This window comes from Carcharhinus amblyrhynchos, chromosome 13 (assembly GCF_965287045.1).
Source record: "Carcharhinus amblyrhynchos chromosome 13, sCarAmb.v2.hapA, whole genome shotgun sequence".
In the NCBI taxonomy this organism is placed as follows: Eukaryota; Metazoa; Chordata; class Chondrichthyes; order Carcharhiniformes; family Carcharhinidae; genus Carcharhinus; species Carcharhinus amblyrhynchos.
This window is the reverse complement of record NC_137336.1, coordinates 61,718,551-61,745,931: the sequence shown is the minus strand read 5'-3', so window position 1 is coordinate 61,745,931 and position 27,381 is coordinate 61,718,551. Positions and strand designations below refer to the sequence as shown.

Genomic DNA, 27,381 nt, shown 5'->3' with positions numbered 1-27,381 from the left:
CTTATATTATTTTGTAACCTCTAGTTACCTGTGGATCATACCCATAGATTGGTACTGTCAGTCCTTCCTGTTATGTCTGCATTTATTTCATGTCATCATGTTATCCCATCCCCCCACCTCCACCGCTCAAGGTCATAACATCACAGCCTGAGCTCATCAGGTACTTTGACAATTCTCCCCTGATCCCCCAGTATCCTTAGTTGGGCTTGTTGGGGTCTACCCAATTCCTGGATATGAGCATCATTTCTGGGCATGTTTACAGGAGAGGACATGTCATCAGAGTTGTCATGATGGCACTGGGAGGATTGGCTCCTTGTACATCTACGGGTATCAAGGTCTTTCCCGTTCGTTCTTAAGATCCCCTGTGGTGTATTGACAAGATACGACCATGGCTGTTGGTGTGCGCTCACAGCATGCACTTGATAGTCTCTGATCCTAGTTCTAATGTGAGCAACGCCCATGCTCTATATTGGCGGTCATACCAATCAGACTGCCTCTCTTCCAGCATTTGCTCAAGGAACCTTTCTCGGTCATGGTCTTGTAAAGTCTAAGTTGATGTTGGAGCAAAGAAGTTGGGTTTTCAGCCTCTTGCCCATCAATAATTCGGATGACAGAAAGCCATTTGTCAATAGTGTGGCTCTTTAGTTGAACAAGATTATCTCTAGGTCATTGTTATTTTTCATCAACATTTTATGGCTTTATCCCCATGTTCCACTTTGCCATTCACCTTAGGATGGTGTGGGGAACTGGTAATCTGGTAGAAGCCATACTCCACTGCAAATAGTCAGAAATGTTCACTTCCAATTTGTGAACTGTTGTCCATCTCTGCCTCACCCATGATGCCATGAGTAGAGTAGTTGTGCTCAGAGCTTTTACTACCTCTTCTGTGGTAGCGGCATGGAGTCTGCCAATTTGAAATCAATGTGAGTAATAGTCAGTGACTAGAAGAGAGACAGTAAGAAGTCTCACAACACCAGGTTAAAGTCCATTAGGTTTATTTGGTAATACGAACTTTTAGATTGCTGCCCCTTCATCAGGTGAGTGGACAAAGGGGGCAGCGCTCCCAAAGCTCGCGCTACCAAATAAACCTGTTAGACTTTAATTTGGTGTTGTGAGACTTCTTACTGTGCCTACTGTACCAGTCCAATGCCAGCATCTCCACATCATAAAGGAGAGACATTTCATAAGAACATAAGAACATAAGAAATAGGAGCAGGAGTAGGCCATCTAGCCCTTCGAGCCTGCCCCGCCATTCAATAAGATCATGGCTGATCTGTTGTGGCTCAGTTCCACATTCCCGCCCTCTCCCCATAACCCTTAATCCCCTCGCTTATCAAAAACCCATCAACCCGCTTCTTAAAAATATTTAGCGAGGCAGCCTCCACCACTTCAACGGGCAGAGAATTCCAGAGATTCACCACCCTTTGAGTGAAGAAGTTCCTCCTCAACTCCGTTCTAAACCGTCCCCCCTTTATCTTGAGGCTGTGCCCCCTAGTCCTACTGTCCTTTCTGAGCGGGAAGAGTCTTTCCACCTCTATCCTATCCATCCCATTCATCATCTTATACGTCTCAATGAGATCTCCCCTCATTCTTCTAAACTCCCCTGATGTTAAAGAGATCCAGGCCAAGGCTTTGCCAAGATCTGGAGGGAAATGGCAAAGGTAACAAAGGTTCAGTTATTTGTTCTTGGTTTTTGATAGTGCAAGTATCGCACTTGGAAATAAATGTTTTGACTGATGTCAATATAGCGGGCCACTGTACCAATTGTCATGCCCATGCTCTACATTTGGTAATACCCAAGTGGCAGCATGGAGTTTATGAGGAAAGTCTTCTCTCGTCACTCTTGAGATTCTGAGTGTTTCATTAAGGATGAGGAGCTCATCAGCAATCATGGCAAGTCTTTGTTGTTTGTGATATTCTCTTAACACCTGATGGCAAGGGGCATATTCAGGGCAACATTTGCAGCAGTATGTTCAGATCTGACTACATTCTGTGGTTTTTAATTGGGCGTACTTGATCTTTGTGCAGGTGCTGGTAGAGTGCCTGTACTTGATGGGGAATATGTTTGCAGCTCAGAGACGGACGTCAATGATGTTGTAGCCTGGTCAAGTACAGCTCTCAGTAGTGTCAGCTACATTCTGACTGTTTCCTGGCCTGTACTCAGTGGTATAGTCAGAGCGCATGATCCAGTTTTGGAAATAATGTATCCTTGGTGGCATATGTGGAGTTCATAAGAATGCCCAGAGGTTTATGGTCCATCCCAATTGCAAACGCATTGGTAATCAGGAAATTTTGCCAAGGTCCATACAACAGAAGGACTCAACTAGGGAGAATGTGAGGCTTTAAAAGTGACTGGCGCAATGGCACAGCAGTTAGCACTGCTGCCTCACAGTGCCAGGGACCTGGGTTTGATTCCTGGCTCAGGTCACTGCCTGTGCCGAGTCGATACATTCTCCTCGTGTCTGCATGGGTTTCCCCTGGGTGCTTCGGTTTCCTTCCACAGTCCGAAAGATGTGCTGGTTAGGTGCCTTGGCCATGCTAAATTCCCCCTCATGTACTTCAACAGCCATCGGAGTGTGGCGACTAGGGGATCTTCACAGTAACTTAATTGCAGTGTTAGTGTAAGCCTGCTTGTGTCACTAATAAATAAACTTTAAACACAACTAGTACTTCCTTTTCAAACATTGTTTCTTTTCTGTTCATGTTGGAGAAGAGGAGAAAACTGGTTTTCTCCCATGATCTCTGCTCCAGAAACTGCTCCAAGCCCCATCGCTGATGCACCAGCTGTTGGGGATCATATTGTATGAACACTTCTGAAAGGACTAGCAACTCTTTAACCTTGAGAAAGACATTCCTCTGCTTGACTCACCAATGCCACCACTAACCTTTTTCAGCAGACCTATTAGCAGTTCATTAATGGTAAACAGGTATAAGATAAACTTCCCTACCTGATTGACTCTACCTAAACATCATTGGATATCCACACTTTAGGGCTGTGAATTTTTTTTAATTGCCTTGCTTTGTTTTCGGCACCGACTGTTATCCCTTTCTGGTTGAAGATGTGACCTAAATATCGAATGATGGTCTCCCCAAATCCACTATTATCTTTCAAGGTGAAGCCTGCCTATTCAAGCACCTTTAAAGCCTTCTAGATTCCCTGGTCGAGTCCTTCTTTAGTAGCACTGTGAATGAGTAAATCATCCCTGTGGCAGATGATGTCTCCATCTCTTTTGAAGATGTTGAATACAGTGGATTGAAAGATTTCTGGTGCTAAGGACATGAGAAAGGGAAAATGATTAAAGTGAAAAAGCAACCAAAAGGTGTAATAAATGTAGTTAAAAATCTTGATTCCTGGACAAGGCAAATCTGCCAAAACCCACCATTGGCACCTACTTTTGTGAAAAGGACACTAGTACTCAACGTTTGCATAAGAACAGTGGATGGATCATCCTTTGAACAGCTTTATTTAGCTGTGTCAGATCAACATAGAGATTTATTTCATTGCCAAATTTAGAGACTGTCACTAATCCTGAGCATCACTCAGAATCGTAGAATTCCTACAGTACAAAAGGAGGCCATTCGGCCCATCGGGTCTGTACTGACCACAATCCCACCTAGGCCCTGAATCCTGCAACCACAGCACATTTACCCTGCTAATCCCCCTGACAGTAGGATCAATTTAGCATGGCCAATCAACCTAACCCATACATCTTTGGAATGTGGGAGGAAACCAGAGGATCTGAAGGAAACTCAAGCAGACACGGGGACAAAGTGCAAACTCCACAAGGCCGGAAATGAACCTGGGTCCCTGGCCTGTGAGGCAGCAGGGCCAATAAATCTTGTCAGCACTGTAACTGGAGCAACCACTCATTGAGGCAGCACTTTCTCAGTTTGCTCTTTGACTTTTCCGAACAGTGGGTGTGGCACCCGCCTTGAAGTAAATAAAAAGCTGATTTGCCATCTGGCAGTAGAGTTTACACAGTCCTAGTCTGAGCAATCTAGAAAACACATTGCTAAAATCTGCTCTGCTGTTATGTCATGTTACCTCCTCCACCCTTTGTATGAGATCAAAGCCTCTACGTGTTGCCTTGCTAAGTGGAGAAAATTGCTGATTCTGCAGAATGTAAAGCACTTTGTTCATTTATTTGGCTTTATATTTAAGGGTCTTGGTGATTAGGCCCTTCACTTTGAGCTCTGTGCCTCTTGGGCCCTGTGGCTTGATTTTTGACAGCTGGATCTCCACACTGTTAACCAGTCCAGTTTGTCTGAAAAGACCAACACAGCAGTCCCTGTGACCCATTTAAATTTGTTCAGCAAGTTTTGAAATCCACCTCCTCAGACCAGAACTGCTTAATGGGGATTTTATTTCCCCCGAGTACTCTTCATCCCAAATGTCTCCATTTTCCACTGGCTGCATTTTGGAGAATGGTTAAAAAAAAAAGTTGGCTCTTCCTCATTTCCTTTCAATCATTCTTTAAATCTGCAGAATCTTTTAAAACGCCCAGTAAATTCCATAACCAAAGCACTCAGCTCCCCCTGCTGGGCATGTTCTGATGTGAATATGCCGGCGTTGGACTGGGGTAAACACAGTAAAAAGTCTGACAACACCAGGTTTAAGTCGAACCGATTTATTTGATAGTAAATTCACTAGCTTTCGAGGTTACCCTCTTCGTCAGGTGAATGGAGAGTTCTGAACTCTCCATTCACCATTCCTACAGTACAAAAGGAGGCCATTCACCTGACGAAGAGGGTAACCTCGAAAGCTGGTGAATTTACTATCAAATAAATCGGTTGGACTTAAACCTGGTGTTGTCAGACTTTTTACTGGGCATGTTCTGCACAGCAAGAAGCCTCATAACACCAGGTTAAAGTCCAACAGATTTATTTGGTAGCAAATGCCATTACATTCGGAGCACTGCTCCTTCGTCAGGTGAGTGGGAGATCTATTCACAAATAGGGCATATAAAGACACAAACTCAATTTACAGAATAATGATTGGAATAATGACTGGAATGTTGACATCCCTCACAATGATGGCATTGCTGCAACTGCCTCAGTACTCAATGCCAACAACTGCCAGTTTCCAGATACAATTTTAAAACTCATCCACTTCATCCTGGACCACAATGTTTTCACCTTCAACAACTAGTTCTTCATCCAGACACACGGAACAGCCATGGGGATCAAATTCGCACCTCAATATGCCGGCATCTTCATGCACAGGTTCGAACAAGACTTCTTCACCGCACAGGACCTTCAACCGATACACTAGATACATCAATGATATTTTCTTCCTTTGGCCTCATGCTGAACAATCACTGAAACAACTATATGGTGATATCAACAAGTTCCATCCCACCATCAGACTCACCATGGACTACTCTCCAGAAATCGGTTGCATTCTTGCACACACACACATCTCCATTAAGGATGGTCACCTCAGCACCTCATTGTACCACAAGCCCACGGATAACCTCACAATGCTCCACTTCTCCAGCTTCCACCTAAAACATGTTAAAAAAGCCATCCCCTATGGACAAGCCCTCCGTATACACAGGATCTGCTCAGATGAGGAGGATTGCAACAGACACTTCCAGACGCTGAAAGACACCCTCATAAGAACAGGATATGGCGCTCAACTCTTTGATCGACACTTCCGACACGTCACGGCGAAAAACCGCACTGACCTCCTCAGAAGACAAACACGGGACACAGTGGACAGAGTACCTTTCGTCGTCCAGTACTTCCCCGGAATGGAGAAGCTATGACATCCCCTCTGGAGCCTTCAACGTATCATTGATGAAGACGAACATCTCGCCAAGGCTATCCCCACACCCCCACTTCTTTCCTTCAAACAACTGCACAACCCTGCCACAGCAACTTCTGAAAGACGTGCCGGATCATCGACGTGGATGCCAAGATCTCACATGAGAACACCATCCACCAGGTACACGGTACATACTTTTGCAACTCGTCCAGCATTGTCTACCTGATACGCTGCAGGAAAGGATGTCCCGAGGCATGGTACAATGGGGAAACCATGTACACACTTTGACAACGGATGAATGAATACCACTCAATAAGCACCAGGCAAGACTGTTCTCTTCCCGTTGGCGAACATTTCAGTGGCCACGGGCATTTGGCTTCTGATCTTCGGGTAGCGTTCTCCAAGGCAGCATTTACGACACATGACAGTGCAGAGTCGCTGAGCAGAGACTGATAGCCATGTTCCGCACACATGAGGACGGCCTCAACTGGGATCTTGGGTTCATGTCACACTATCTGTAACCCCCACAACTTGCCTGGACTTGCAAAATCTCACTAACTGTCCTGGCTGGAGACAATACACATCTCTTTAACCTGTGCTTAATGCTCTCTCCACTCACATTGTCTACCTTTGAGACTTGATTAGTTGTAAAGACTTGCATTCCAATCATTATTCTGTACCTTGTCTTTATATGCCCTGTTTGTGAACAGATCTCCCACTCACTTGATAAAGGAGCAGCACTCCAAAAGCCAGTGGCATTTGCTACAAATAAACCTGTTGGACTTTAATCTGGTGTTGTGAGACTTCTTACTGTGTTTAACCTCAGTCCAACGCTGATCAGAACGTTCTGATCAGAACCTTCCACACACCTGACGAAGGAACAGTGTTTCCAAAAACTTGTGGGTTTACTACCAAATGAACTGGTTGGACTTTAACCTGGTGTTGTAAAACTTTTTACTGTGTTTGTCCATGTAAGCATGAGATTGTCCAGTACCGTTTGAACTGTCTCTTCCATTCTCATCCTGCTGCAGACCTGCATTGTATTGGAAAATCTGTGGGAGGAGCACTGACTGTTCAGTAGCGATTGACATTGTGTATGCCTTAGTGTCCCCTCACTGTGATACTTCTCAACTTTCATCATTGATGCTTCGAAGTTGATTTGTTCCAGGTTTTCACACACCAATCTGTGGCCTCAGTTTCTTCAACTGTCATCTCTAGCACAGCCACCTTGTTTCAAAGAGCTTTAATTTAGTCTACCAGTGATTTGAGATAGGTGGCTTTGTTTTGCTAAACCTATGTATTTACACAGCACATAGTTAAGTACATGGTTTCAGGGCACAGTATGTTCTGCAGCCAGTTCTCCTAGAGTCCTCTGACCCCTGATGTCAACATTAAGTCATTAATATCATCATGGTCTCAGTAACATAATTATCAACCCATGACTCTAAAAACACTGCAGAACTGGGGCAGCATGATGGCACAGTGGTTAACACTGCCGCCTCAAAGCGCCAGGGACCCAGGTTCAATTCTGTGCTTGGGTCACTGTCTGTGCAGAGTCTACACGTTCTCCCCATGCCTGCATGGGTGCATTGAGCATGCTAAATTCTCCCTCTGTGTACCCGAGCACATGGTCAGGCACACACAGCCACCATCTCTGATATTAGTCTGACACATATCTTTGGGATTACACATCAGGGTGACACAGTGGCAGAGTGGTTAGCACTGCTGCCTCACAGCGCCAGGGACCTGGGTTCAATTCCCAGCTTGAGTCACTGTATGGAGTCTGCACATTCCCTGCCATGTCTGCGTAGGTTTCCTCCAGGTGCTCCAGTTTCCTTCCATAGTCCAAAATATATGCTGGTTTCGTGCTTTGGCCACGCTAAATTCTCCCTCGGCGTATCTGAACAGGCACTGGAATGTGGTGACTAGGGGATTTTCACAGTAACTTTATTGCAGTCTTAACGTAGACAAAATTGTGACATAAATAAATAAACTTTAATAGCACACTGAATGGCAGTACAATGATATCTTGATTTAGTCATAGTGAAGTGAGATTGTTTAGAGCGAATGATGTTCAAATAGCAGTTGAAGGAAGTTAATAGAATACTAGTTAAAAATCCTGAACGATTTGTTCAATTAAAAGAAAGAACTTAAAAAAGAATTTAAATTGAATCTTTTCACCATGGGGGATTTGTCTGAAGTTTTGAGAATGATAAAACGACTCAATAGAGTGGAGGGAATTCTTCTGGTGGGTGAATCAGGAACAATGAAGCTTATTCTTAAAGTTACAGCTTGGACCTTCAGGGCTAATATGTGGAAACATACCTTCATACAAAGGCCAGAGGAAATCAGTCACTCATTCCCCCAAAAGACTATGGAGGAAGTGAGATAATATTAGAGATTTGTTCGATAAGAATACTGAGTGAGTTGGAGAAAAGATTGATAAACAGAGACCATATCATCTAATTGAATGACAGAATGGGATAGAGAGACTGAATGGCCACTTCCTGTTTCTATGCCTCTGCCACCCCTCTTACAGAGTTAAAAAAAAGCTGGGGGAAAGGTGAAAGAGGCCTTAAGACTGGAGCATTCATCTCGAATGAAGTGTTTACTTTCACCCTCAGACTGACAAACGGTTCCATTCCCCTTGTTTGACCAGGTATGACAAGAAACTCATCATCTATAATACCAGCTCATATCCGAACAGCAAAACCCTGCAGCTTGTCTTCTGCAACCCCAGTGCTCATGATGCGGGAATCACCAATTTGATGGTCGTCCGAGAATACGAGAGCACAAGGTAAAGTCTGTGGTGAACCTTCTCTAAAAACCAGGGCAGAGGATACTTCCTGATTGTAAATATATATCTTTTAGCAATACCTTACAAAACATAACACTTGGATTTGGAAACTTGGCTGTACAGTACCTGCTGTTCTGATACTAAACATTAAGAGGAGGCAGTGGTGTAGTGGTGTTGTCACTGGCTTTGTAATCCAGGGACCCAGGGTAATCCTCTGGGTAATCCAGGTTCAGATCTCATCATGGCAAATGATGAAATTTGAAGTCAATAAAAGGCCTGAGGTTAAAAGTCTAATGATGACCATGAAACCCTTGTAATTTTTGTAAAAACCCAATTGGTTTATTAATGTCTTTTAGCGAAGGAAATCTGCTGTCCATACCTGGTCTGACTCCAGATCCACAGCAATGTGGTTGACTCACAAATACTCTAAAATGGAGGGCAGTTAGGGATGGACAACAAATGCTGGCCCAGCCAGTGATGCTCACAACCCATAAACTGAATAAGATGCTCTGAGACTTCAAGTTGGCAGGAAAAGAACACACACACACACATGAACGAGCCAAACTGCACCACACAATATCTCAGTAAAGGCCATACTAACAGTGTTCTGTACCCAATACTAAATTATGCAGGAGAAAAACAGTACTCCATACTAGAGAATATAGGTCATGATTTTTTTGGATGGCAGAGCTTCCTTTCCTGACATATGAAGAGTCATTAGAGAACACATCCCTGTCCTGCTGCAGAGCCATTTAACACTCCAAGATTCTTAATTGGTTGAATACAGGAAATTGCCCCTCACTTGGGAGAAAGCCCCACCTCAGTGAGCTGCCACTCAATCTGGTTGGCTAAGAACCCTCTCATCCCTGCAGTTCCAGTGGACAGGACTGGAACTGAAAGCAATCCCCACGTTCGCAGTGTAGGGTATCCAGGATCGGTAAGTGTGGGGGTCTCAGTGTGGGGAGGGGGCACGAGGCCCAGGGGAACAGGCAGAGAGAGGGGGTTGGGGGTGATGGTATGGAGGCCGATGGGGGTGAGATGTGAAGGAGACCCCGCAGGATTCCAACCCTTTGCACGGAACGCCCGAGGTGATGGAAGTGCTCCCAGCTAACCAGCTCCCGCTTTGTAGCCTGAGGCCTGCACATGATTCATTTTCAGGCTTTCTTCCTGTCTTTGAGCTTCTCCTGCCAGGCTGAATTAGGTGGTCAATAACTGGCCCCTTAAGGACCTCGAAGGGGGCAAGGACAGGTGGGCCTGCCTCAGCCTCACCCATCTAAGGGTCAAACTGTGAAGAGGTCAGTGTAGGAGGACACCCGATGCAAAGGCCACCTGAGAAATTTTACGGTCCCACCTGTCCTCCCCTCCTCCACCCCCTACCACCCCCACCTCAAACCCACAAGCAGGAGAACATGTAGACAACACTGATTTGACTCCGACATCCATCAATTGAGGGCAATGATCTCAAACAAATGTCCTCTGGGTTCCCTTGCTTTGGGAGTGGCATCACCCATTAGACTGCAGCAGTTTAAGAAGGTTCACCAGCACTTTTGCAGGGGGCAATCAGGAATGGGCGCAATTAATACCTTGTCAGAACATCTATTTCCCAAGAACAATGTGAAAAATTTGGAGGAAAAGGAAGACTGAGACGTTCCATGAGGTTCTGAATATGCTAAAAGGGATGATGTTATTTTGGCTGACTTTGCAATATTGCCATGTTTGCCCGTAGAGATATTAGCATTCAATATCAATTAACTCTCACTCTCAACCCAATACAGGCTGATGACCGGCTCCTTCGATAAAAGTGTGAAGGTCTGGTCACAGGATGGACAGCTGATCATGAAGCTCCCTTACTTTGCCAGATTTATAAGTAGCCTCTGCTTTGTACCCTGTGTGAATTCAGTCTGGATCTGCAGTGGTCTGTCCCCGTCCATCTTTGATCCCAGCTCTGGAGAACTGGTGAGTGTCCCCATTCCCAGTCTGGTCACTTTCCAACTGGTCTGGGAACAGTGTGGTCGTGGGGGGGTTGCTGTGTGTGTGGTTGTGGTGGTGCCAAGTGGCTGAATGACCCATGTTGGGATGGTAGGATTGGAACAGGGACAGAAGATCATGCCATGAAACCTTCAAAAATACCTGCAACCAGATTAGCCCCATGGAACCATACATTTCTATGGGCCTAATACTAAGCCCAGGGTGGCTGAAGTCTGAACTCATTTGCTCCATAGCCACACTAATAGTTTAATCTCGGGTCCACCAGCCTGTATGGCACAGTACCATCCTAAATAGTGCCATTATCTATCGTGTCTCTCAGTAAGTCACACATTCTTCACAGCTCTCCTGTAAAAAGTATTATCATTTTCGAGATCAAGCAATTTTAACGCTTGGACACGTGAGCTACTGACTTACAAAATAAATTCTTTCGTAGAATCTGGGTGTTGCTGGCTAGGCCAACTGTTGCTGCCCCTCCCTAATTGCTCGAGAAGGTGGTGGTTGGCTACCTTCTTGAGTGGTTGCAGTTCCTCTGTGTAGGCACACCCCCAGGATTTTTACTCAGTGGCAGTGAAGGAATGGCAATATGTTTCCAAGTCAGGATGGTGTGGGTCTTGTTGAGAAATTTGGGGGTGGTGGGGTTCCTATACATCTGCTGCCTTTGAGAGGTCACAGCTTTGGAAGGTGCTGTCGAAGGAAGCTTGGCAAGATGCTGCAGTACATCTTGTAAATGACACACACTGCTGTCACTGTGCCTCTGTGTCAGAGGGAACGAACACTGAAGCTAATGGTTAGAGTGCTGCTTTGTCCTGGATGGAGTCAAGCTTCTTGAATGTTGTTGAAGCTGTACTCATCCAGGCAATTTAATTTTAAGGTAGAGCTGGATAGATTTGTGATTAGCAGCATTATCAGGGATAGGCAGGAATGTGGAGTTGAGGTCCCAATCAGATCAGCTATGATCTTATTGAATGGCAGAACAGGCTTGAGTGGCCTACTCCTGCTGTTAATTCTTATGTTTATGGGCAAGCATTCCACGTACTCCTGACTTATGCCTTGCAGATAGTTGAAGGCTTTGGGAGTCAGGAGTTATGTTAATCCCTGCAGAGTTCACTTGCTCTAATCTATTTTAATGTTTTAAACAGCCATTAATGAATGAAATCCAGCTTGAAAGGTAATTCAGAATGGTCGATAGTGAGATCGCCTTCTGTCCTTATACATTGATCAATTTCTTTTGTCATTGAAGTCACCAGAGAAGAACACTCGTGGTCTCAGCACATAACTGCAGACCCTTGTGCTTTTAGTGAATCTACTGTTCAGCCTTTGTGAAGACTTAAAGCATACTATACTGCTCAGAATTGGACATAAATAAGAGTAGAGAAAGGATAAGGTAGATGGTACACTCTGGTCGAGTGGTCACACGAGTGGAGGTTTCTCCTTTCCTTCTAAGATTTCCTAATTGCAATAAGTCCATGATCACAGTTGTGCTTGAATTGAAATCCAAGAGGCCAGTCAGGAAGGGAATGTTGGACAGAATTGTTTCCAAATGGCAGGAGACACTTTGACAGTGTCACATTTACCCTCTGGTAACAGGACCATTGAAGGTGAGTTGTATGACCGTTAGCAATCACACTCACCCTTGGTGTAGTGGAGTTCGGATGTGGGGGCCTGAGCAATACATAAGGGGTTGTTAGTTGTGCAATCCCCAAAAAGGGAGTCATGGGACCAGACAAACTGTGGGAGCGAAACCGGGCTTCCTGGTAGTCATAATCAGCAAGGTAAGTATAGGAGCTCAAATGGAAGATCACGCACTTGACTATTCCCACAGGTATTCCTCCTAACACATAGCCATTCCAGTGTCTTAACGGCCACAGGGGTAGGCTGTTGCTTGCAGATAGGCACCTGATGGATGGGGATCACCATGGCTTCCACAGACCACTCAAGGTTTGAAAGGGGAGCACAAAAATTTCTGATGAAACAGGGGTGACAGGGAGGTGAATACAGATCCAACATTGGATCTGGTTGCCCTGTGCAATGATAGCCTGTATTCTTCGAATCGCAGAATTGCTAATCCATGCCTCTGCAGAGGGTAGTACAATCAATGATGATAAAAAAAATTCACATTTCAAACAGTATCAAGTCCTTGTTTAACTTTCTTCTTCTGAGGGTGCCCACTTGTGGTGTATCCACAAAGGTTCCTCTTCCATCTCCATGGCTGTGTGAGTTGTCAGCAAGACGTGGTAAGGTCCTTCCCACCAAGGTTCCAGGCACTGCTTTCTTCAGAACGTCTTAACAAAGACTAAGTCACTTGCTTGGTAGGTATGGCAGCCCTTAGTGGTGACTTACCTCTGAGCTTCGATGACCTAGGAATGCAAACCTTTAAGAGAGTTGGTTAGAGCTATGCAATAGTCCATCATTCCTTTGTCCACGGAGTGGATATTCATTTGTTTAATAGTGAAGGGTGGGGAGATAGGTAAGCGCATGTGACATCCCATTACAATCTCATAAGGTGTCAAAAAGATGGTACAATTGGGATGGGAGCACATGACCATGAGGGTCAGAGATAAGGCTTCAGGGCATTATCACTAGATAGTATCTTGGGAATCCCAAATCGTGGAACATATTCACATTACAGCAACTTAGCTACAGTAACAGCATCATTTTTTCTAGCTGGGTATGCTTCTACCCATCGTGAAAATAAACATACAACAACAAGTACATAGCTTTGCCCCATACATTTGGGCATTTGTATGAAGTCCTTTCATAGCTGCACAAAAGGGCCTCATGGTTGTGGGTCTGCTGCTGCAGTCACTGGTGGCATCTTTCCGGGGTTATTGCTATGGCAGAGTAGGCATCAAGAAGCAGGTTTTCCTGCCAAAGTGGAAAATCCTGGTGCGAACCACAATTGCTGCACTATCCGGATCACCCCCTCTGCCTGCATGGGTAAACTCATGTAACTCCTGCAATCAAGCCATTGCAGGAGTGCTATAGTAGGATCCCACCTGTGAGATTGGGTGGGTAAGGCCTGGAAGAACCCATTTTACTTGTGGACATAAAAGGTTAAAGGGCTCATCATAGTTTAGTAGCATTATGCAGGGGCTACAGCGGACTTTGAATCAAGGAGGAATTTTGGGATCCTCTATGTGATTTGCCTAGTCAAAAGGCTTCACTTCAAGGCATTTCTGCCTACGACTGTAACTAATTGTGCTATGCTTTAAGACAACTTAAGCTAATTTGACCACATCAGCCTAGAATTGTGGGTCCAGCCTAGGAATTTAGCTACATTCTTTGGAAGTACAACGTAAGGTAAACAAGCTGCTCATGGCCACCGAAGCAATTTGTGTCTGCGTGCAACTTTCAACAATATAAGTGTTCAGTTATTATAGACACAGATCAATCCAGACTATGTTTTGAATTGTTCAATCCAGTGCCAGCCTTTGGCTGCTCTCTCTCACCCTCTCCTCTCAAGTAATCCTCATTTCACTGGGAAAAAGAAAAGAGGCCCAGAGGACATTGTCAGGGGCCGAGGGGAGGGCAAGGTTCAGGAGGGGACGGCTGATTTCAGCACAGTTAGGGCTCCATGCATATAGCTCTGCCTGTATTTGATAGAATCTTTGTAGCAGTAGCACTCGCAACTTTTGATACAAGCTAATAAGCATTATGGCAACTGAAGTTAGTTCCAAGTAACACCACACAACTCTTGTTGTGGATCCTGAATGATCTCAAGAAGGTTGTTTTTTATTAGGGTTACCTGTTAGTATTTTAATGGCAGTGGCTTATTTTAAACACTTAAAAAGATATAACTCAATCTGCTTGCTATGTGTCACAGTTTGGTACCATCTATAATTTCAACAGCAGCAAGTACCTGAATAAATCCCAAGATTCAATGAAATTAATTTATGGCGATTGTATAAAATGGGTGATCACAGTTCACCACTTACACTCTCTCCTGACTTTCTGAGAGGGATTTAAAATGAGCAGCAAATCCAAAATCACTCATTTTAGGCAACTGGCAAAAGTCAAATTGCTCCCAATCTTTCAATATTAAGCATCAAAAGGAAGAAATTACTGTCCTAAATATTTGTACTTTCTATGTTATTACATTTGTATGGAGTTCCTTGTGTTATTTCACTGTATTGATTATTTATGTACACCAGATATTTCTTTCACTCTCAATTTTGATGTCTTCCATTTAATTGATTTTATACTTTTAAAACTAATTTATTACTCTGATTATTTATGTTTGTATTTATGTTTGATGTTTAAGATTTGGATACAGTTTCCCATGGGGGAGTCTGAATAGCCAATTTACTAAGCAATCCCATCCCCCGTATGACTGCAGGTTGTTTCTTACTGTAATCATTAAAGCATGGTCTTCTCTGTAACAGCAGTTATAAACATTCATTCACACATGAAAAGAAATAAAATTACATACATCAAATGCAAGAATTAAAAGTAGAGTAATCAGCAAAGTAAATTACCAGCTATATGAAATTACAATTTTCATAAACTACAGAGTTACTGTTGCAAAAATAAAGACAGACTCCTCTGGCAGCTAGCAAATGAAAGTTACATTCCAAAACAATACTGGGTACTGATAATGACACAGCAAAAACTGAAGCTTCACAAGGTCAAGAAAATCGAAACAAGCAAAAAGCAAAAAAATCCTAACATTACATGGCAAATTATACAAGTAAAGTCGACAATATTTTAAGCAGCAGTCATATATTGACATTTATGGTTAAATTAAATACCGGTACTTGGTGTAGGGAGTTGTTGGCGGTGTAGGCAGTGGGGGAAGACGGAGGTAACATGGCTGAAAGTCTCTGGATACAGTCCTGGGACCAGCGTCCCTGGGGACTGCAGGTGAAACAGGCACTTGTGTTGCTGCCTCGGCCAGCTGATTGCCTTATCCTCAGCATGCATCCTCCACCTCTACCCCAACTGGCTGGCATGTAATACATTAACTGTAACTTCTCGATTTTGGCTTCTAGTATTGGAGCTGGCGTTCACAATGCTGGAGGGCTCTAACAGACTTGGATAGGCCCTGTCTTCCCTCCTACCCAACACAAGTCATTGCCAACATTTTCTTCAAATCAGGATGCAACTCCAATACAAGAATATTTGCAAGCGCTGACATTCAAGCGTTTTGAGATATACCCAAACAATTCATGAACACAGAGCAAAACTTTTCTTACACAATACATCCTTATCATCAAGTTTCTGTACCATGCTATGTATCTTATGCCCATGTACATTTAGAGTCCAGACTATTAAAATACAGCCTATTAATCTTAGCTCTTCGCCCGTTCGCATTCAATAAAAAATAGATTTCTGCTAATCCTTCATTTAGAAAGCATATCCCCATACCCTGCCTTTGGTATTTGTTATGGAAAAATCTGGTTTTGTTCACTCTCTGGTGAAGGCTGAAAAAGAAAAATGTTATGTGGCCTGTGAAGAAATAGCAGACACTGACTTCTTTTGAAGATCAGTAAGCTGATAAATATTTTCCACTACTGCACAGAGAAAGCATAATTTTTTTTTTAAATTTGAACATTTTTAACTTCCATACAATTTAACTTCCAAACTATGACACTTCAATCTGAAGTTTTTAACTTCCACAGAACTATGATGAAGTGTAGCTTGATGTGGAGATGCCAGCATTGGACTGGGGTAAACACAGTAAGTAGTCTCAACACCAGGTTAAAGTCTAACAGGTTTATTTGGTAGCGCAGCTTGTTAGGTTTCACTCTGTGTATAGATGCCATACTGAACAAAGATTGAATCTAGTGCAGTGAAGGGCAAACTAGGCTAGTGAGTGGGTTGTTTGAGTGGTCCTCCTTCATCTCAGTGGGCCACAAGTTTGAAATCGGGCACCAAAAGTTTAATATTCTGGTGTAGAAAATGCTAAACCATTCACATATTAATATACTCATCACCAACTTTGAATGTTAAAAACAAAAAGATTTACACTTTGATTGGCCACTGTGCGGCTCTCACAGTCAGTGTTGTGTCCAATCATCCTGCACCTCACTTCATGTACTCTTGCTTTGCATGCGTATCACTTCACCCGTGCTACTGGGAACAAAATCTACGTGATCGAAAACCAATGGAATCTGGCAACTCCGCACATGAGCAATGGTCAACAAAATGTCTCTTGGGCCACACTTAGTACACTGATGGGCAGCATGTAGTCCCTGGGACCACATGTTACCCATCACTACTCCAGCATTTCCTTCACAAAGTGGCTTTCTGTACTACAACAGCCAGATTATATTGTTTGAATACGCTTGACTCCTCTGTAGCTCGATCCCCAATTATTTATCCTGCATTTCTTTTCCAGGTTTCGGAGTCTGTCGAAACTTTCCAAACTCACCAGACTAGACAACCATTGCATCAACTGCTGTGTATCCCAGAAACCAACCACGTGATAGGTAAGGGTTGACATCATCAAAATTTCTTCAATTGTGTTGCCTGCCATGTTTCAAACTCAAACACTTTCTGGTTCTTCAGGGAGACTGATTTTCAAGGAGATTGATTCTCTTAAGAATCATTTATTAAGTATAATTGGGTAAAATACCTCCCTTTTGAGGTCGGCACGGTGGTACAGTGGTTAGCACTGCTACCTCACAGCGCCAGGGACCCGGGTTCAATTGCAGCCTTGGGTGACTGTCTCTGTGGAGTTTGCACATTCTCCCTGTCTCTGTGTGGGTTTCCTCCAGGTGTTCCGGTTTCCTCCCACATTCCAAAGATGTACAGGTTAGGTTGATTGGCTATGCTAAATTGCTCCTTAGTGTCAGTGGAATTAGCAGGGCAAATACATGGGGTCACAGGGACGGGGTCTGCGTGGAAATGTTGCTGATGCATGTTCAATGGGCTGAATGAATGCCTCCTGAACTGTATGGATTCTATGATTCTGTCTCTACCTGAGATTCTTGGTGCTGACACTGAAGGCTGGCTTAACTCCTAGAATTTTCCAGGCTGGGATCGGGATACAAATAAATCCATTCACAGGCCCAGATTTTAGCTCCGTGGTGGATTTTTATTCTTAACTCCCTGCAGCCTTAAACTTAATCTCTCACTATCCCCTCACCGCCCCCTCCTTGACTTGCCAAAATCCTACTTGCCAAAGATCCTGAACTTAACTAGCTTCAGGAATCATTCTTCCTCCTCTTCCCGCAGTCCCGCTGTAACCATTAATGCACTCTTCGTGCTGCAAGACTGATGGAGTTGATAGCCAATCGGATTGGCCAACAGCTCCCGGGGGAGTGACTTCCTCCCCTAGTGAGGGGCAGATGTCCCACTCAGGCCTCGTTAAACCCACCTGCAGCATGGCCGTGTGGAGTGGGCAGATCCAAATTGCCTTTCCTTCTGGCTTGAGCGAAGGGGAGGTGGCGGGGAGACAATCTTCCCCTCCGCCCCCCGTATTATTTAGCCCAGGGCCTCAGGCAGGACCTCCAACAATGGTGCACTCTCTTGATTCTTGTCAGCATGAATAATATGCAGCACGGTGGCACGATCAGTAGCACTGCTGCCTCACAGTGACAGAGATCCGGGTTCAATTCCAGCCTCGGGTAACTGTGTGTAGAGTTTACAGGTTCTCCCCGTGCCTGCATGGGTTTTCTCCAGATGCTCGGTTTCCTCCCACACTCTAAAGGTGAGTGAGTTAGTTTGAATGGCCATGGTATACTGCCCCTTAGTGTCAGGGGGACTAGCAGGGTAAATATGTGGGGTTAAGGGGATAGGGCCTGTGTAAGATTGTTGTCAGTGCAGACTCGATGGGCCAACTGGCCTTCTTCTGCACTGTCGGGGTTCTATGATTCTATGGTTCTAAAATGGGAACTGAATGATAGGGAGTGGAATAGCTTGATCTTGGGTTTGGACATAACGCGGCACAACATTGAGGGCTAAAGGGCCTGTACTGTTGTATGTTCTATGAAAATTAGACACCAGAAATAAAAGCGTTGCTGCCACTGATTCAAACTAGTCGTCAATGAAGATCATCAAAAAAATGATCTTCATTAAAAAGTGTGTACTTCTAAAAGTAATTTGTCTATCAGCTTCATTGTCTTGGTTGATATATTCTTTATCCAGGAGTTATAGATTGATATAGATCACAAAAGCCCCAAGTTCACTCACTGCTTGGTGACATTGTGGTGCTACTTTTGGCCTCAGTGCATCAGGATTTAGGTGATGTAAAATGAAGTAGGCTTCCTCCTCCCAGTCTTTGTGAGAAGTCTTTACCAGAAAGTGGGCTGATATGACTATCAGCAGAGGACAGAACCTGGCACAGATCTGTAATCCATTTGCCTGCAGAACTGACTGGCAACATATCCAAAGAGTTCTGCTTTGGTGATGTACTAGTGGGCTGCCTTTGACCCATGCTCTTGCTGAAACTGCCCCCACACCCAACCCTGGAATGAGTCACCCCCCTGAGAAGGGAGAAGAGTGTGAAGGAAACTGGACAATGACTTTCTAATCTTTGCACATCTTTCCATTGCAGGCTCCAGCAGGCAGCATAGAGATGTGACGGTGTGGAAGTACAACAAGATGGGCTGTATCACAGTGTTACGAAGCAGACAACCCGTGGAGTGCCTGACTTACAGTGAGTAAAGCAGTGACTCTAGCAGTGCTCCAGTTTATTGTCAGTAGCAGCGAGGCTGACCCATTTTGTTCATGGATGAGATTCACACTACCATAGAACCCGTACAGTGCAGAAAGAGGCCATTCAAGCCCATCTAGTCTGCACTGACAACATTCTGACACAGGCCCTATCCCCATAACCCCACATATTTACCCTGCTAATCCCCCTGACACTAAGGGTCAAATTAACATGGCCAATCAACCTAACCCGCACATCTTTGGACTGTGGGAGGAAACCAGAGCACCAGAGGAAACCCATAGGAGAAAGTGTAAACTCCACAAATCTGGGATCCATACAGACAGTGACCTGAGGCTGAAATTGAACCTAGGTCTCTGGCACTGTGAGGCAGCAGTGCTAACCACTGTCACCGTGCCACCCCTTGTTTAAAAAATCTCCCAGAGGATAATGGATGGAGGATCAATTACTGCAGTATGGGCAATATGGGTTGAAAGTCTAAGGGTTAAAGCCCACTTTGTGGGCTTTAGCATAAAACCTAGGCTAACATTCCAATGCATCACTGAAGAAAGGCTGCACCGTCAGAGATGTTATCTGTCAGATGACATATTAAATCAGGGTCCTGTCTGTTTTGTCAGATGGATCTAAAATAACCCATTGTATTATATTTACCTCTCAACCAAAAAGAAATAGCCTCTAGTCTTTGCTGCATTGTTATTTGTAGGTTTGGGCTGTAGATAAATTGGCTGCTCATTTTAAACATGACAGAGAAACTACACTTCCAAAACTATCTCAATATCAGTAAAATCCTTTAGGACATTCTAAGGTTGCTAAAAAGAAACACTTGCACTGTAATGGGATGTATGGGGAAGGGGTTAAGAGATATGTTAAAAAAGCTGGAATGTAACATGCAAACAAACTTACAGGTCTTTAATGGTCTTTCCTTAAGCCAATCTCTTGTTCATAAAAGCATCCTGTTATCAGGCATCAATCATTTAGAGATACATTATTATCACAACCACCTAGACTTCTGCACTCATTGTTCCCAGTGTCCTCTTCTACTCTGGGGAGATTAAGCACAGACATGGTGATGCAATCTGCCTGTCACTTCCCATTTCAATTTAGCACCTTGCTGTCATGTCCACATGTCCTTGTCCAGCTGCAATGCTCCAGTGTTTGAGACGAGACCCCCATACCAATTGGGCATAAGAATCTTTTGCAGTTAACAAAGGGCGGAATTTTGTCAAGACTGCACACCATCTTAATTTTATAAATATATACTCAGAGTACAACAGCAAGAAGTCTACCCAAACATTCATAAATTAATGGTCATAGGCCTCTACTGGAGCACTGTGTTTAATTTTGTACACCACCATATATCAGCAAGATTTCAAGGCCTTAATTTGAAAGAGTGCAGAAGAGATTTACCATTTAAATGATGAAAGCTTTAAGTAATTGCCATAGAGTAGAAAATGTTGCGGTGAGATTAAATAGAGCAATTCAAAATTATGAAGTGTTTTGAAAGCATAAAGAGGAAGAAACTATTTTCATTCGTGTGAAGGTCAGTGACACGGATTTAAGAACACTGTGGAGGGAGAGGAGGAGAAGTGGCCTTTCTTATACTGAGAGGTGTTATCATCTGGAATGCGATTGCTGAACGTGTAGTGGAAGCAAGATTAAATTTTCTGGTTTGAACAGAATGTAAATCTTTCTGTTTCTAATCATAACTGCTAAAAGGGCATTTGATATATAAAATTGGACTAGAAAAGAACTGCAGGTCTGCAGAGGAAAAAACAGTGGAGTGGGACTAATGGGGTAGCCTTGGAAAAAGCTAGCATGAAAATACAGGCCCAAAGATCCCCTGAGCTGTAAGATTCTGAAAGGGTGCTCAAAAGTAGATTTAGGGTTATCTTCCTCTACTTTAGCTATATTCTCTCACTCTTGTATTGCTTCAGCCTTTTGGCTAAATTCAAGCATCAAGTCATGCCCAAGATGGGGTGCAATGCCTTATCTTGTCAGCTTGGATCTTGTTTGGTCTCTCTTTTGGGGACCATGAATTGGATTCAATTGGATTTTGAATTTGGTTTTTGGAGCTAGCAAGGAATGGATTTGAGTTTGCCCAGTCCATTCTGAGTTTTGGCTTTATAACTTTAGGAACAGAGCACAAGATTAAAAAAAGTTCTCATCCTTTTATTGGGTTGCACCCCCTTCATCATTGTGTTCACTGATGAGTGACAAATACGAGGAAAATAGTTGAGTTTTCCATAGGCTTTACGCTGTTTGCCTGCAGAAGGATATTCTGTCCACTGCCCCCTTTGGGCAAGTCGCAGCTCTGTTTGAGAGACAGTGGTTATTGCTTTCCTTGCACATGAACAGTCTCCACAGGAATGGAGTACTGTAGTTACTGTTGGCAACCTCATTGTCAACAGTTCTGAACTCTGGAAGTGATCTTGCTAACACCAACAGATCTGACAGCTTTCTCTTTTTCTTGAGTTCTTTTCGACATAGTTGAAGAACAGCAACCTTTGATAGTTTGTGTTTTGATTTTCTGTTCAACATCACTGAACTTACGTTTGGTTGCTAGTTGCCTCAGTCGTGGGCAATTTGCTTCTTGTTTACTGTGTCTGAAGTAGATTGTTTCACATACTCTATTTTTCTTGGGTTTAAAATAGGTTTGTTGGGGCAGTTTTGCTGAGTCATAAGCATTTGCTGGCGTAAATGTCTTAAAAGTATCTTCCAATTCTTCGCCTCCGTGCTGAGAAGTAAGACATTTTTTTCTTTTGTCATTCCTTTTGTGATTGCAAAGCCTGCCATCACACATTCAAGGCATTGCAGCCATGTTTGCCAACATGGAATACTATTGCTGGCAGTGAGTATGCACAAAATGTGATAGCTTGGGCATAGATGATAACATCTTGATCAGCAGTACAATGACTTTGCATGATCAAGGATCCAGAGTCAATTCCTTTCAGGGAAAAACCTCTATAATGATCCACAATTATTCTTATTTTCTTTGAATGGTTGTTGTCAAGATCAGTGTGTATATACACTGTGCAAGGCTTTTTCTTGCTGAGTGTCTCCCTGCATCTAACAACAGGCTACAGCACCAATATATTCCCTTCTAAATCTCCAACTTAAACTGCTATCTACAGAAAACAGACAAATAACTTCCAAACATTTCATACGAAAGCCATGTTTCCTATCTGCCACCATCCTCATCACCATAGTGAAGTTTTCATTAGAAGGAAACAGTAAAATTCAGCAAAATTCAATAAGAACTGGTACAAATGCTGTTAAAGCATGGATTACTTTATTCTTCTTCTAGACTCCCTGTGCTGGTATATGTATGTGATAGTCTTATGTGGAAAAAAAATACACAATGCAATTTTTAAAACACTAAAGTAAAGTTTATTTATTAGTCCCAAGTAAGGCTTACATTAACATTGCAATGAAGTTACTATGAAATTGCCACTACAATGAGAGCTGCAAAAAACGAAAATTTGCTTGCACTTCTGGCTAGTCCCCAAAGTTCTAACCCCTGTAAAAGTTATGATCATCCAAAGCACTGCAACACTCATTTTAACTTTCACCAAGTCTATTTCCCTTACCCTTGTCCTAGCTCATTGAGACATTGACCATGAACCAGTTTTAAAATTCTTTTCCTTGATTTCAAATCCTTCCCAATCTCTAATCTCCTCCAGCCCCATAGCCCAATGAGATATCTGTGTTCTTCTAATTCTGTCTTTTGTACATTCATATGTTTGGTCATTTGGCCATTAATGGCCCTGCTTTCAGTTACCTAAACACTAAGGTCTGGAATATCTTCCTAATCCTCTCCACCTCTCTACTTCAATTTCTACCTTTAATACACTCGTTTAACCAACCTTTGACAAGACTTCTGGTTTTCTGACCTATTCATCCCTGATGAGCTACAGGCCAGCATGTTCTGGAAACCCCCAGTGTGACAGTTTTTCCTGCTGCAGAGTTGGCGAGCTGTGGGTCACCAGCAGGATCCTCTGGTCCCGTTGAAGTTAATGGCAAATTTGCATGGCTTACTGGCCCTATCGCTGAGAAACCCACCATGGTGGGGGCGTATGGTGGGTGGTGTTGATTCCAGTGGGAAGATTCCACCGGCAGGAAGGGACTGAAAATCTAGCCGTCATTTCGCTTTTTGCCTTGGGACATTTTATTACGTTAAATGCACTATATAAAAATAAGTTGTTGTTTGCCATAAACATCCTCATTGCCAGCGGAGGCCAACTCACTCTGCATTTCCTGGGATGCTGGCTCAGTACCACATTGGGTGAGACATTTATCCACTGGAGGTGTGAACTGCTCATTTAAGTGAATTCAAATTAATACAAATATCTTAACCAGACCGTGTGCCCTTTCCTCTGTAGCCCAGAAGGAGCCAATACTCCTTTTCGGTGGACACCGTGATGGGACGATTCTAAAATGGGAAAGACAACAGTCATCCTACTTCCTGTACAGGTCAGAGTTCATGTTGAAACATACTTTTTAAGCACCGATTACCCCTTCTGAAGGTGATTACTGGGGTATTCCCTCAAACACTTTACCCAACAGGCATCATTCAACCCAATGCGTAGATGGTGAGGCCATCTGAGGTTGGAGGAGGACATCTCAGCTGAAAGTTAAGTTTGATCAATTTCTCTCAAACTATATCCAATAAATATTCTATTCTGAGTAATTTGAACGGAGCATGTTTGGCAGGAACAAAACTTTGAAACTGTGATTTTCTTCACTTTAGATTAGGGTCTATGCCACACTTAGCCAACAACTCCATTTTCATTGTATTGTAGAAATATAGAATCCCCACAGTGCAGAAGGAAGCCATTCAGCCCATCAAGCCTGCACTGACCACAATCCCATCCAGGCCCGATCCCTATAACCCCATGTATTTACCCAACTAGCCCCCTGACACTAAGGAGCAATTTTTGGATGGCCGATCAGCCTAACCTGCACATCTTTGGAGCACGAGAAAAAACTGGAACACTTGAAGGAAACCCATGCAGACGTGGCAAGAACCTGCAAACTCCACACAGTGACCCAAGGCTGAAATCGAACCTGGGTCCCTGGCGCTGTGGGGCAGCAGTGCTAACCACTGTTCTACCATGTGACTATCAGGTGAACTTTAACTTTTATCATCTCAATTTCAATGATTCTGTCCCTGGTGCCTACATTTCCAATACTAATTGGATTGTGATTGGATAAGGCACACGAGCTAATTTTCATTGGGCTATCATTCTAGCATAACGTCTGAGCCTTTTGTTAGAAATATAGCTATAATAAGTGCATGGAACTATCCTTGACAGCAAACCACCAATTCTCAAAGCCTCTTGGTGTTAAGCCGTTCCCTACATGGTTTATTTTTTTTTCTAAGCTTGTAAACTACAGGTTAATTCTGAATTTTCTCTTCACTAGTAACTCAGAGTCCCAGAGTAATGCTCTTGGGATCCGGGTTCAAATCCCATGACGGCAGATGGTAAGATCTGAATTCATTAAAAATCTGAAAATGATGATCATGAAAGCATTGTTGAATGTCATAAAAACCCATCTGTTTCGCTAATGTATGTCCTTTACAGAAGATAATCTCGCATCCTTACCTAGTCTGGCCTACGTGGAACTCCAGACAGCAATGCGGTTGACCTCTTACCTGCCCTCTGAAATGGTCTAGCAAGCCATTCTGTTCAAGGGCAATTAGGGACGGGCAATACATGCTGGCCCGGCCAGCAATGCCCAATGCCATGACTTATTAATTTCGATCCACATTGACTTGACTAACCAAGCTTGTGTTGTTTTGTTTCCACCCGCTCCCCTCACCACCCTTTCAGCCATGAAGCATTCAACATGTTTGAAACACAACCCAAAGGAGTGGACAGGTACAGCGCTATCAAAGTGGCATGGAGTGCCAGTCGATTCAAAGGCCGTTCAGCCCATCGTCTTCTAGATGTTGCACGAAGTAGAGAAAAGGAATCGTCTGGAGTCGTAGCGTCCAACGAAACCATCCAACCACCAAGCTTTACCAGGTAAAAGGTATTCTGTACTCTTCATGAATGTCAGCTTGGGCTCACTCTTTCAAACTCTTGCCTTTGAATCTGACATTTGAGAGTTCAAGTTTCAGTCTAAAGACTTGTGTATATAAAGTAAGATTCAGCACAGTATTCAGAGAGTGCTACATTGTTGGAAGTGCCATTGATTAGATGAGATGTTAAACTGAGTTCCTATCTAACCAATTAATTATAAAAGATGGAGGCGGTGGTGTCATGGTATTGACTAGTAACTCAGAGTCCCAGAGTAATGCTCTTGGGATCCAGGTTCAAAGCCCATGATGGCAGATGGTGAGATCTGAATTCAATAAAAATCTGAAAATGATGACCATGAAAGCATTGTTGAATGTCATAAAAATCCATCTGTTTCACTAATGTATGTCCTTTACGGAAGATAATCTCGCATCCTTACCTAGTCTGGCCTACGTGGAACTCCAGACAGCAATGCGGTTGACCTCTTACCTGCCCTCTGAAATGGTCTAGCAAGCCATTCTGTTCCAGGGCAATTAGGGACGAGCAATACATGCTGGCCCGGCCAGCAATGCCCAATGCCATGAAAGAGTAAACAAAAAAGAAAGATTCCATTTTACTATTTAAAATAGCAATGGATCTTCTCCCTGGTATCCTGGCCAATGTGTATCAATCACTAAAACAGACTTTTTGGTCACTTGTTTCGTTACTGTTTGTGGGATGTTGCTGTGTAAGTTTGGCTGCCTCGTTTCTTGTGTTACAACAGTGACTATCTTTCTAAAGGACTTAATTGGGTGGGAAGATCTTTGGCATGTCAGGGGATTGACAGCTATCTCACTGAGAATTTATTGATTACAGGTCCGTGTTTGTGGAAGAACTGGATCTGTTGGTGCTTGCTGCTGATAACGGAAATATTTACCTCTGGGGCTTTGATGACTCGCTTTCTAGCATCCTCAAGATGATGCCGTCAAAGAGAGCCCAAGAACAAGATAGGATAAGGGTGAGGGAGCACACAGAGATGGACTGCTACATTTTAACAGATGAAAAGCAGACAGTTGATATAATCATGAATTGAGTTCTGATGTTTGGTCTCCTATCCTGAAAATGTATTAACCAGTTAGGATTTTGGGGTGGGTTTTTTAAATTCTGATTGGAGGGTTATTGTTAAGGTACGACTGCCTGCCTCTGTCACATTGCACTCAAAGTTCTTAAGATGAGTTTTGTTACACAATCAGAACGTTCATTGCAGTAGAACCACTGACTTTTGATTTCTCACCAGTGAAAGGGAGAGAATTCTCACGGCTTCAGCAATTAAAATGTTGCCAGTGATTAATGGGGGCTCATGTTTCCTGTCAGGGAGCAGTGAACGAGTGCAGCAATGAGGTCCAGGGTCTGCAGTGTGGAAGGCTCACAGATCATACCATAAGAACATAAGAAATAGGAGCAGGAGTAGGCCATCTAGCCCTTTGAGCCTGCCCCGCCATTCAACAAGATCATAGCTGATCTGAAGTGGATCAGTTCCACTTTCCCACTTTCTCCTCATAACCCTTAATTCCCTTATCTATCAGAAAGATATTTACCTGTGACTTAAACATATTCAGCGAGGTAGCCTCCATCACTTCAATGGGCAGAGAATTCCAGACTCACCACCCTTTGAGTGAAGGAGTTCCTCCTCAACTCTGATCTAAACTGCCCGCCCCCCCCTTATTTTGAGGGTGTGCCCTCTAGTTCTGCTATTCTCTCTAAACAGGAAGAATCTCTCTACCTATACCCTATCTATCCCCTTCATTATCTTATATGTCTCTATAAGATCCCCCCGTCAGCCTTCTAAACTCCAACGAGTACAGACCCAGTCTATTCAGTCTCTCTTCATAGGCTAACCCCCTCATCTCTGGTATCAGCCTAGTGAACCTATCAACTGATGCTTAAGTGAATGTCCTTCAAGGATTAGGAGTGAATGGATTCCAGGCAGTAAGAACAGGAAGGACTTAGGTGGCTATTGCATACATTATGGAGGGAGGGGCGAACAACAGAAAGGGAAAGAACAGATTTGCCAAGTCGTGTGCATGACCCCAGGACATCTCATAGCACAGCTAATGAAATACTTTTTTTGAGTGTTAGAATATAGGGAATCAGAGCAAGAAAATTCCACAATCAACGCTGATGGACAGATTTTTGTTTTAAATGATGTTGAATG

At 43.5% G+C, this 27,381-nt stretch overlaps 1 protein-coding gene across 1 annotated transcript in view; it reads left to right on the top strand.

Moving 5' to 3' along the window:
• The window catches only part of LOC145351301 (uncharacterized), a 56,056-nt gene that overhangs the window by 14,061 nt on the left and 14,614 nt on the right, over positions 1 to 27,381 (top strand). Inside the window, exons 4-10 of the mRNA XM_080200926.1 lie at positions 8,427 to 8,564; positions 10,340 to 10,520; positions 16,891 to 16,981; positions 19,051 to 19,152; positions 23,547 to 23,637; positions 24,999 to 25,193; positions 26,043 to 26,184. Of these exons, the coding sequence (XP_080057052.1) occupies positions 8,427 to 8,564; positions 10,340 to 10,520; positions 16,891 to 16,981; positions 19,051 to 19,152; positions 23,547 to 23,637; positions 24,999 to 25,193; positions 26,043 to 26,184 (940 nt within the window). The remainder of the gene's footprint in view (positions 1 to 8,426; positions 8,565 to 10,339; positions 10,521 to 16,890; positions 16,982 to 19,050; positions 19,153 to 23,546; positions 23,638 to 24,998; positions 25,194 to 26,042; positions 26,185 to 27,381) is intronic.